Source organism: Neopelma chrysocephalum, unplaced genomic scaffold (assembly GCF_003984885.1).
Source record: "Neopelma chrysocephalum unplaced genomic scaffold, ASM398488v2 Primary Assembly neopelma1_26, whole genome shotgun sequence".
In the NCBI taxonomy this organism is placed as follows: Eukaryota; Metazoa; Chordata; class Aves; order Passeriformes; family Pipridae; genus Neopelma; species Neopelma chrysocephalum.
The window spans coordinates 19,539,050-19,551,311 of record NW_020897695.1 but is presented as its reverse complement, the minus strand read 5'-3'; the positions used below and the strand labels follow the sequence as shown (position 1 = coordinate 19,551,311).

The following is a 12,262-nucleotide window of genomic DNA, read 5'->3' as shown; positions in this document are numbered from 1 at the left end:
GGAAATATATCTTAAAGTCCCAAGAAATACAACCATGTTTGATTTGAAGACAGAATGTAGGCAAAGGTTGACATTTTATGTCTCATAAGTACTTTTGAGGTAGGATCCAAACACATCACTAGTGGATGCTTGGACACATTATACATTACAGGAGCAGCTGCTGAAGAATTTGGACAAAATAGTCTTAATACCTGTAAATTTATCTGTAATTAATATTCCTGTAAAAATTAAAATACCTGTAAATATATTCAAACTCCCATTGCAGTCAGTTATGTTTTATTAAGTTTCCTCCTGGTATATGCAAATGCAACTTTTACCATCTTGCCTTATTTCTGAGTGCAGCTATAAAAACAAACCTTGTATTTTTCATGCTTTTGACCAACTCAAAATTCAACTAGTAAAAATAACTACCTGTGCTCCAGAAGCTGCACCTGAACTTTCCTGTCAGACTTTACCTCTCTCTCGGTTTATAAATAACCTTACACTTCCGTGATTCAGTTAATTAACATAGGTAAGTTCAAAGTTGGCAACTTCGGCTCATACCTTGTTTCACTGAAAAGCTACAAAAGCATTTAACTCCTCTACCTGAAAAACACACATAATTTTCCCTCTTTTCCATTTGGTGGCTTGTAGAACACTTATCTGTGTGAACACAAACAGAGCAAATCCAACCTTATTCCATCTGGATTGTCATCCTTGAGGTTTTGCAATTGTGCTTCTATAAGTGAAGTGTAAGCACCACAAGAGCAACATTATGGTAAGTTAAGACATACTGTCTCTATATCATGTATCCCAATTTATTGAGCCTTTTAAAATTCATAGGTGTCAAAGTGAAGAAGCAAAGGTTATGGTGGCCTTGGTGGATCTGCCACTTGAGGGTAAGGAGAATGATCCTGAGTAGTCCACAGGCTCCTTTTAAAGCAAGGTGTGGTGGTTTGGGCTAGGCCTTCCTTGGTGACCAGTTTGTAGCCAAGGAAGGGTCCAGATTTACCCAGTATTCCCTACGATTTTTACGTAAGTCAGACTATAAGAAGAGAGGAGGAGAGGCCTTCGCTCTCTCTTTCCTTCCGGCGGCTTGGAGGTGCAGGTTCCCTGCTGTTGAGTCTGCCGCGTTGGGGAGCGAGGCCTGGTTAGGCCTTGCCGACCTTGGGAGACAGAGGTTGCCGGCGATCGTTCCGGAGTGACTCTCGGTTGTCCCAGGAGAGTAGTGAGATATCTTCTTTGCTAACTTTTTTTCTTTTTTAGTTACTAGATCTCGGGCTACTGATTGGGATATATATATATATTTTATTTTAGTTTTGTTCTTTTTTCCCCTTCCCCTTTCCCTTTCCCTTGTGAAATTGTATATAAGTGTAAATATATTTATATATATCACTTTGGTTGTCTCTCTCTCGTTTTCGGGTTTTTCTTAGTTTTTTCTCCCTCTTCTCCCTGAGGTTTTTTTTTGGTGGGGGGGACTTCTGGTGGTAAGGTTTGGAGACTTGGCAGGGAGCCAGCTTCAAACCATATCACAAGGGAACTCACTCACCAAAATCCTTGCTACAGGTCCCTGAAAGCATGTTGGAAGCACTCCTCCTCCTCCTCTCCCGCTTGAGCCCACCCGCAAACCTTCCTACTTTGAAATGAACAGATTGCATCTTTTCACTCTGCTGCTGAAATGAGAGCTGCCTGCTATTTGACAAGATGCACAATAGAATCATTTGCACAGGCTGACAAGCTGCTTCTCAAAATACTTGAAAATTGTAGCATCAGGATTTTGGGGATCTTTTTCTTGGTTAATGATTGGGTTTGTGTACCACTCTCTTGCCAGAGTTGGGCTTTGGCTAGCTCATGAGCTGCTGCACAACAGAATCAAACTTATAAATTCCACCGGGCATTTGAACTGAACTTGAGTGTGCAGCTATATTTGATGAGCCGTGAGGTTGTGGGTTATGCAGCTTCATTGGATACTGTTCTAATTAGAGGTCCATAGGCAAGGGCACTGAGCCCTGTGCTTTGGGAACAAATTTCTCTTATATTCTCCAAAAAGAAAAGATGGATGTATAAATCCTACTTACATCTAAAAGGATGTATCATCTGAGTCTTAACCACTAGTACCATATCAAAGGTACCTCTTTTGTGTGAAGAGGCTTAATCACAAAATAACTGTTCAATTTCCTTCTCCAGATTAAGCTGTCATTGTTTAAAACTCCATTTTTGTTCCTTGCATTGGAAATGAAGCTAATTCAATGCCTTTCTATTTTTTAAACCTTTCTGTTATTTTCTCCATCACAGGCTGACAGACCAGAGTAATGACTTCTTTCAGAGATTAACATCAGATTAAATTTTTTAAAACTCTTGAAAGTAACTCAAATGTCTAATGCAATATAGATTCTAGCCTTTCCCTTCCTCGGGCCATAACTAATGGGAAGGAGAAATAAATCTCATACTGCAACATAATATTAAACTGAAATTGGATGCAAGACTAAAATACCACCAGCATCATTTTTGTTATATGGTGCACTGTTTTCTTGCATATTCTATATTCAAGCAGTTGAGCTTCAGCTAAAGCATTTGTGAGAAGAAAGCAAGAAACTGCAAATTGTCATTTCAAACCTAAGTAAAAGAAAGACAAACCACCTCTAATAAAAGTTTGATCTCTTAATTTCTATATATTGTCTCCAAAAGCTACATTACAAGCAGCAAAATAGTGCAAAGGAAAATAGAGTAGCACTTTTTTTAAGGAATGAGAACTTGATCAAATTGCATTCACGAACCTGCTAGGTAAATTAAGGACTGACTCAGGCCCTAATAAACATAGAGAGTAGCTCTCAATGACCTCAAAACTCTCAGAATCTCAATGATATTATATTGATCCTACAACACAAGTACGTCTTAGCTGTTTCTTCAGGTTCAAAAGGAGTGATGCACAACTGCCAGATATAGAGAACACATATTGCTTAGAAAGACGCAGGTCTGTATAACTGAATTTGTTTTGATTTGTGCTTTCTCTGCCTCCCTGTCCCCCCAAATCTCATCTGCATTTAAACAGATAAATTGTTTTCTGTAAACTGCTACCTTAGTGAAAGTGTAAAGAGTGATCTTAGAAATAGACAGAGACTTTTTGGGGATTGTTTGTCCTGGAGTCCTTTGCATTAAGGAAGATTCTTTTCAACAGGACATCATACAGACATTATACATATATTAACACAGCAGGACACAAAACATCTGTACAGGTTGTACATAATTTTAGGCCATAAATTTGATGGCATATGTTTGATTGACATAGTTGTGCATACATCCCTACATACCTACAGGAATGCTAGACACAATCATGTTAATACAATCAGAACAGCAGTGAAAAGGTGGTTCAAGTATGTTTATCCACTCTTTATCACAATACAAAAATTCAGGAGACTCAAATGTGACTATCAAAAGTCAAGTGCAAAACCAAAATAACATCCAAAAGACAGATTATAATTCACTGTAAACACTTAAAGTGGGAAACATATTGCCAAGAGTTTTTTTTTGTGGATGCTTACAGTCTTTTTTTTTTTTTTTGTGGATACTTGCAGTATTTTGAAGAAAAGTGAGTAGATGAATTTTGGGGAAAATTAAATCAATCTATGAAGCTATTGAACACAAAAATACCACCTCTGACTTAGGAAATCTTTAAGCTCTACATTACAGAGAGATGGAAAAGTGTATCAAAGAAGACCCACTGTGTATACATATACTTTCAAAGGTGTTCTGTACTGGCCCAGCTGAGACCAGACATTGGCTGAATGAACCTTTGGTCTGACCTAGAATGACTGTCTGTCACGTTCACCTTAACAAATGTGCCACCAAGCACAGATTCTCTTACAAATTCATGACATATCTAGAACATTGTGATATTACTTTCATTTAGCATGAATAAGAAATCATATAACCAGATTCACCTAGACAAGTCACTTGGAAACACAGTCTTGACAAGACCTCTGATGCACTATTCAAGAATGGAACCATTTATGAAAGCTACAGTTGAATAATTACATGACTCAGGCATACAGAAAGCTTCCAGTCTAAAATCCTAAATTGCATACAGTCATATACAGTTTGAACTGTTAATAACAGGACCATCCCAACCCTATAAATCATCTTGACTTGATGAACCTCTATCTGTATTAAGACACTGAGGCTCTTTCAATGAATGTACCTCAGTAGAAAAAGATTACATCTTTGATCTAAGTCCAGGTGGCACTGGGCACTCTTAACACATCAGAAGCTGAACTGAGGTAGGCATAGCACTTTTTATGCTTGTCAAAGGTATCTTCAGCAGGACACACAGAGCAAGGGACTGCTTGAAAGCTAAAGTGGGGAGTGTCAAGCGGAAGTAATCAGTCTAATAGCAAGACTGAAGTGTTTCAGATCCACCTGCACAATTTTTGCAGCTCCTTCTGAAACCTTAAGACCTCTCACAAAGGAATCAGGGCCTAAAATGAACCATATTTTTCTTAGAAAACTATTCAATGTAACAAGAATGCTCTAAACGAGTAGAACGTTTTAATATCTGAAGTCCCAACTTCTATTAAAAATTAGTTTTAGGAAAACATACTAACATTCAGGGATAAAAGATAAAATAGTCAGAAAAAACTCAATGGTTTTGTATGTCTTAAATTATAATAATATAACTGAGATAAATCAATTAATATTGGGATTTCACAAAATTATTAAAAAGTTTGGTCTTGGAAAGCAAGCAGGGAACATGGCATTAAAACACGCAGGTTAGCAAGAAAGTGTAGAAGTCAGAGAGACATACGAGCACTATATCAGCGCTACAAATACATTTTGTAAATCTAATTATAGATGCATCAACACAGAACAAAAAGACAATACTCACACCATACCTATTAAGCATTTCTACAGCCCTGATAAACATTACACCCTGGAAATGGAAATAGGAAAGTGCTATAGCTGCAGAACTGCCTGCAAAAATAAGCAGCTCTATGGGACTTGAAAAGAGAATAGGAAAAAAACTGGATTTGTAAATAAGTTTTACAGAATTTAATTACAGATCTGAAGTAGAGCCTACTAAGTCTACAGAAGCCTTTCAAAGCACATGGAGTTTGCATAGCAGAAAAGCCAAACTGGATTTTTAATAAATAGCATAATCTGGATTTCAAAAGGCACTGAATTTGACCTTCTCCTTCTAGGCATAAGTACAGATTTGGTATAATTTTAGATAATGTCTTTGGTCTCAAAACTTCAGAAACAGAACATTGTTTGAGGCATAACAATACATATGGCTGCCTTAACTTCAAAGTAATGTTTAAAAGGTTTCAATAATAGAAACATTGAGCTAAAGCAAGAAATAGATGAAACTGCAATGACAGAAATATCACCACAAATCCTCCCTGCTTTGTGCAGTGTCATTTCCAACGCGCTTCAGACTGTACAGAGAAAGACTGCCAGTGCATCTATTATGGGATCATATGAACATGCGTATTTATCATGAAAGTACAAAATCTCTTCTCAATATCTATTTTAACAATGACAAAAAATACATAGAATAAAGAATATTGAATTGTTATTCTTTATCCTTCATTTATAGTGCAATATGATTTTAAGAGGAAATTTTAAATACGACATTTCATTTCCAGTTGTGGTGCAGTTTTATCCAGCTTTAACATTACTTAACTCTAAGAAATGGGGGAAATAGTCACTAATCTTTTAATATAAAGAATAAAAGACTACAAGTATGACAAGTCAATGAGGCAAAACTAAGACCACAGAAAATAAAAAGTAAAGCTGAATAACCTCTGATGCATGCTTACTTATTCTCTCCCAAAAGGACAACATATCCAACTCATCACTTACACATTCCACTCATAAGTCTATTACACAGTTACTTTCCAACACAGCGTTTTGCCTTTAATCTCTTAACTAAATATGGCACACCACACCTAACAGAGATAAAATGCATTTATTTGCTTCATGTTTATGAACTTTATTTAAATAAGGTTCCCCTATACAATGGTGATTGTCCTCCTAAAGGGAAAATGGAAACACATGTAGTCCTTGCTCAAGTATAAACACCAGAGGAAGTGGCTTAAAGATATCCCTAGTGAAACTTCAGGAATAATGTTTCCTGTAGTGGCTTATACTGCTCTTGCTTTCATCACTTCAATGAGGTAGAAAGCCTTCCAAGTCCAGGAACAACCTCCTGGCATGAAGCTGGTGTGATGGAGAGTCAGGCTGTTACAGTTTTGTGATGATGATACAACTGCCTATAGACAATGCTTCACAGAACCATAATTAGTTTCACACACTGAGTTTAATACTTTCTGCTTCTTATTCAGCACTACACTCGTCTGTCTTTGACAAAAACACTTGCATAAGATTATGTTTTCTAACTCAATAATTAACATCCATAAGTTTTACTGTAAAAAAGTAACTCCTCTTAAGCAGTGGCATGCTATCGTCAGATAGATAAAAAAAGCCATGATGTATCAATTTCTGCCCATACAGGTAGTTTTTATAAAAAGTAAAAACAACTGATAAAAGAGAATGTTTGAAACAATACAGTAAAATTCTCTAATGATAGTGGCTTACCTTGTCTCTGGGTGTAATCTGCCTGTCGGTAAGGAAGGATGGTATGGGAAGCTACCCTAACTCACAACATGCTGCTATATACTTCCCTAATGTCAATAGTACTACATTGATCCACTCACCTGAAGTTCTCTCACAGCCTGTTTTAAGTATCTCTAATACATTTTGGATCATGAACACATACAGCATTTCCAAAAGACAGTGACTTTGGAAATTGTCTGGACAATTTCCAAAAGACACTACAAAGAGTGCTTTAATGAACAAGATGTTTTACAAGAGAAGAAACATACAACTTTCTCCAAATTCTGTGTTTTATTATATTTTTTGCTCAAGATATCCTTAGACACCTGTATTTACCATTCTAATTTTCTGACCATGGAAAATTAATTTAAAAATGCAAAAAAATTATTTTTCTTTCCATGTACACACAAAATTAAAACCTAAAGTCTAACTGCATTGTATGAGGACCCCAGGCAAGGATTTTGTAGATTAGATTATTCTGTTCATTACACCTTTACAATCCTGATGAATTACTGTTTTCTTTACAGGCTATCAGCTCAGCACTTGCACAGATGTATTAACTCTGTATGAAGCAGAATAGTTCACTATGTGTTCATAGAGAAGATGCAACCTGCATATCAACAATAAGTTGCAACTGAGCTGACAAAAGGGATGCTATGGCCAGAATTTCTTCCTCCTACCCAAGCTAAATCTACTCTCTTTCACTTTGTAGCCATTCTCTCTTGTCCTGTCACTACATGCTCTTGTAAAAAGTCCCTCTCCAGCTTTTTCGTAGGCTCCCTTCAGGTACTTGGAAGGCCACAATTAGGTCACCCTGAAGCCTTCTCTTTTCCAGGCTGAACAATCTCAATTCTCTCAGCTTTTCCTCATAGGAGAGGGGCTCCACCCCTCTAATCATCTTGGTGACCCTCCTCTGGATTCGGTCCAACACGTCTATGTCCTTCCAGGTCGATGAGGACCCCAGAGCTGGACACAGCACTCCAGGTGGGCTCTCACCAGAGCTGAGTAGAGGGGCAGAATCCCCTCTCTTGACCTGCTGGCCACTCCGGTTTTGATGCAGCCCAGGACACGACTGACTTTCTGGACTGCATTGCCAGCTCATGTTCAGCTTCCGATCCACCAGCACCCCCAAGTCCTTCTCAGCAGGGCTGCTCTTGATCTGTTCATCCCCCAGCCTATATTGATACTGTTGGTTGCCCATGACCATGCCAAACAGAGCAGTGGTTTTTGTGGTTTCCCTATTTACTAACAGGTAATGAATTTCCAGCCTGTAATGAATAGCATTAACCCCAAACTTTTTATTTTATTTTCTCTTCCCAAGCTGTAATTTAAAGATTCACAAGCATTTTTCTTGAGCTCTCCTCCTAATATGAACTGCCATCACACACTTCTCCCTTCTAAAAAATGGGGTAGAACATGGAAATAAAACTCTACAGTGTTCAGAGAGGGACTGAAACCCACCCAGCTCCACACACTCCTCTAGCCCACCCCTCACAGTCTGAAACCTTTTTCCTAACCATTTGATCCCAAGTCCATTAGGGAAGATTTCAGGCAAATTTCATTTTCACACATTCAATAGCAGCAGACTAAATCAACTAGCTCACCAAGGATGAAACACTTACTCCTCTTGCAAGTGCAGCCTGCTGCAAAGGTAAGCAAAGCGAGTTCACATTTATGTTGCTCACTGGAAACACGGTGGCTACACTGGAAATAAATTAACATATGCAGGAATTTATCCAATAACACATTAAGGAGGGCACTGCACTGGTGAAGCAGAAGCAGTCAGGTGTAATTCAATGCTTCAGTGAGTGAGGAAAGAGACAGATGTCTCCATCTGCAGCTTTCCTTGAAAAAGGTAAAGTTACATAATACAAATAACAAACAGAGAAACTCTCTAGAATGTCTGTAGGTGCCAGCCAGGTGGGAATTACAACAAGTTAATCTTTATTTCTTTGTATCTCACCATGCAAAAGTAGTCAGATTTTTCAGGAAGTTTTATCCTAGTTTCTCATTACTGTAATCTCTAGCAACATACAATCTATTTCCTCACCTTATGCTATGAAAAGTCACCCTACACAGGCAGTACTGCACCTCCTGTGTTTACTTTAAGCATTAGTACAGTGCCACATGAAGCTCAACCTCTGGGCTTGTAAGGTGCTTCACAACTGCAGCCTTAAAGAAACCAAGGGAGCAAGAATTACTTAATGACCAACGGGGGCACTAATGGGTTGGATCTTACAATGCTCTATCACACAAAAATTCATCAGAGAGATTTAATTTACCTTGACCCTGTAGTACTCCTTGACTTCAGGCTGAATGGAATCAAAATCACCACTGATGTAATCAGGCAAGAAGCTGAAAGGAAAGCAATGAGCAGTGAAATGAAAAATTAATCCATCTTATTACATTTAATATTTATTTTCTCAAGAGTACTAAGGGGTACAAGCATTAATCTCTTAGGAGTTCCTTAAATGCATGTTAAAACAAGAGGTGATATGAAGCGATACAAAATAAGGTAAGACAAAACATAAAACTGGTAAATCTATTTTCCCTTCTTTGTTGAGGGAGCTACACATCTCTTATATCTCTCTAGGTCAGTAAGGCAAGACTTGTATCTGCCCAGTTCTAGAAAGACAACTTTCAAATATTTTTCAGATGTATCATTCAGTCAGCAAGGTATTCGATACAGCATATCAGAGTGCTATCCATCAAGCTTCAGAGAATGTTATTTGTCAGGAGATTATGATGATGATGTTTCAACAGCTGGTATGCCATAAATGTTTCAAGGATTTGTATTTTAGTTGTTAGTGATGTCATCTCATTTCTACTCTTCTTGATTATTAAAAATACTCCCAAAATATAGAAGCCAAATGCTCGGTGATTTTTAACTCATATCTTTGATGTACAAAATGTGTATGAACTCCATTTCAACTCCTAACCATCGTTCAAACAGTAATATTGCTGCAAAGCACATGGAAATAATTTTTTGATATTTATCTCAAGTTGCTTCTTGTAGTTTTTAAATTGCAGAATGCTTTAAAATATTTATTGTACAAACTCTTATCAAATTCATAATGAAACTTCAACTGTGCAATAGAAAGAACAGTTTAAGAATATTATTTGAAAAAAATAACAAACAAACAAACAAACCCCCCCAAACAAACCAACCAAAAAAACAAAAACCCCAGCACAGAAATACAGTTTTCCATCTTGCACAATTCCTTTAGATTTAAGAAGCAGCTAAGAAGACAGGTGAGAGTGTTGCCAATGTTTCAACAAATAAGGCTGAACTGAGCTTTGAAATTAAAGCTGTGATTTTGGTTAATTCCAAGACTACCATGCTTTATGAGGTGTATATGAGTTCGTCAGCAAATTAGTTTCCGGCTAAAACTAAGTTTAGATGAATTGAGCAAAGTATACTGGGACATATTTTTCTGCTTCATGATTTTAGAAGAACGCTGAAGGGTCTACAAAGTCTCCTTATTGGTAAAACCTATAAAAAAATCTCATGTTCTGGCAAAGATTTCAAAGGAGACGCATGGTTACTGGCCACCATTTTCTTTGAAAACTGAAAGCTGCTTCAGCTGAAGCTGGTAAGTACAATTGCTGTGAGTTAGGTCATGTACAACTATGGCATTTCAAATTCACTGCTCTCTACTCTTACTAAGGCTGTTATAAAAGGGTATGTTCTAAAACTAATCCCTTCATAAGTGATGCTCCCACGCTTGCAGTGGTGGGAAGGGTAGTCCCTTCTGCATTGAGTTTTTTTGAGGACACAGAAATCAAGTAGGAGAAATGCAAATGCTTCAGTGCTCTGTTTCATATGCCCCAGACAGTACAGTTCAAAACCAGCAAAAGCTAACCAGAAAATTAGGTTTGCTCCTTCATTGTAAGACTTTTTTAATGTACAAAAAAGACCACATTTTCAAAAATTAAATTTTTAATTGCTGCTTTTTTACCTTTCCATGAGTTTCCTAATGAAATATTTACTGAATACAACAAGCCTAAAAATTTGCAGGTACTCTCCTTCAATTTGTTATTTTCTAATTATTTCTTCCTGATTGAAGCAGAGCCATTAAAAGTAAACTCACTCTAGGCATTTCAGTGGTGGCCCTGAATGCAAGCTCTGGAGATGTTCCAGCAGGCTGGGCAGGAAGAACAGCAGCCAGTTGTCATGGAAAGCCAACCTGGTATGAGATACACATCCACTGATGAAAAAGCTGTTTCTCTTACTGAAATGCTATACATAATTCCAAAAGTGTCTTTTTTTTCTTTTTTTTCCCTCTACAGGGAAAGTAATCAACCCCTTCTCCTGAGTGCTTCAAGAGGTATAAGTGGGAGCAGAATTAGTCAAAAAATATATCTTCTCAGAATCAAATACTTCTGCACAGCTTTTGTTCTCATCCAAAGTAAATAATTTCCATGAAAAAAAGCTAGCTGAAGTTGTGTTTAAATTTTTACAGGCAGAAGAACAAGAATTTTGGTTGTATCTCCCATAGGCTCTGCCAGAGGTCCTGGCTGCACTGTCTGAACATGTCTCCTCTGTCAGGAAGCACTATGTCCATTTTCAAAACACTCTCTCTAAATTGTTCACTTGGAGCAACCACAAAACCAGAAATTACTAAAGGGAATAAGGAATTGTGGCTGGGAACTTCAAAATTTCAAAAAGTCTAGGCCTCGCATTAATGACTGAAGAGAAGAATTCTTTCTTCTCTTCTCCTCCCTTTTAAAAACACCAGAAACAAGGAAAGTTCAGAAAGTCATGCCTGATGAATTAAAAAAAAATGAGTAAACCCACTTTATCTTCAGAGGGAGGATGGCTGCTCTTTGTAGCTCACTGACTATGAAAACCAATAAAAAGTAAGGCAACACTCAGTATAGAGGCAAAGACTGAATTTGAGACAGTCCTTTTTGAGTTCTGTGGAACAAATTGCCTGATCCAGGTGAGCAGAATTGAGTCAAGGCTCTTTTCCAATTAGCACAAGTGAAGAAGAGTCATTGTGTGAAGAGATGTCCTTGATTGACTACCCTCACAGAAGACCAGCACTAGCTGATATAGGAAAAGGTGAAATAGTTGAGAGAGAGATATATGGAAAAAAAAATCCTACTAAAGTAACTCATATATATTTTGTAATAATTGTTTTTTCACTTGTTTGTTTTCATATAGTTTTGTATTTACTCCTGAGTACAGACTAGTGCAGGAGAACAGGCTTGGAAGGTTCACACATCAAGCTTGTGAGTGGAACAAATTATCTCAGGAAAAAAGTAATAAGAACAAGGAAGATCTCTCCATGAAATTTAAAACAGCTGCCCTTATTTAAAGTACAGATTAAAAACAGGTATGATATTAGTCTAACCCATGTTTTCCTACTCTCTGACCTCAAATTCATGAATAATTCTTATTCTGTTGCATAACTGTATTGAAGATTACATATTTCAGTGACACATATGGCACACATCCTTTAGTGAAGGGCTAACTTTTTTGCCCGTGATGGCAAAAGATGTTTTTAATTCCTGTTTAAAGTGTGATTTAAAATTTTAATTTCTAAACAGTCTATGTTTAGATGTATTCTACTGCATTTCAGAGCCATGCTATACCAGTCTCATTACCTATTAATTATCACTGTCATGGTTTGAGCAGGCCCAAAATCCAATTCTGATTCCTAGCCCC

The 12,262-nt window shown here is 37.4% G+C and overlaps 1 protein-coding gene across 5 annotated transcripts in view; it reads right to left on the bottom strand.

Annotated features, from left to right (window-relative positions):
* The window catches only part of TPK1 (thiamin pyrophosphokinase 1), a 311,065-nt gene that overhangs the window by 152,872 nt on the left and 145,931 nt on the right, over positions 1-12,262 (bottom strand). For all 5 annotated transcript variants that reach the window (XM_027675796.1, XM_027675794.1, XM_027675793.1 and 2 more), the window contains one exon: positions 8,874-8,946. In XM_027675796.1, coding sequence (XP_027531597.1) covers positions 8,874-8,946 — 73 coding nt within the window. The remainder of the gene's footprint in view (positions 1-8,873; positions 8,947-12,262) is intronic.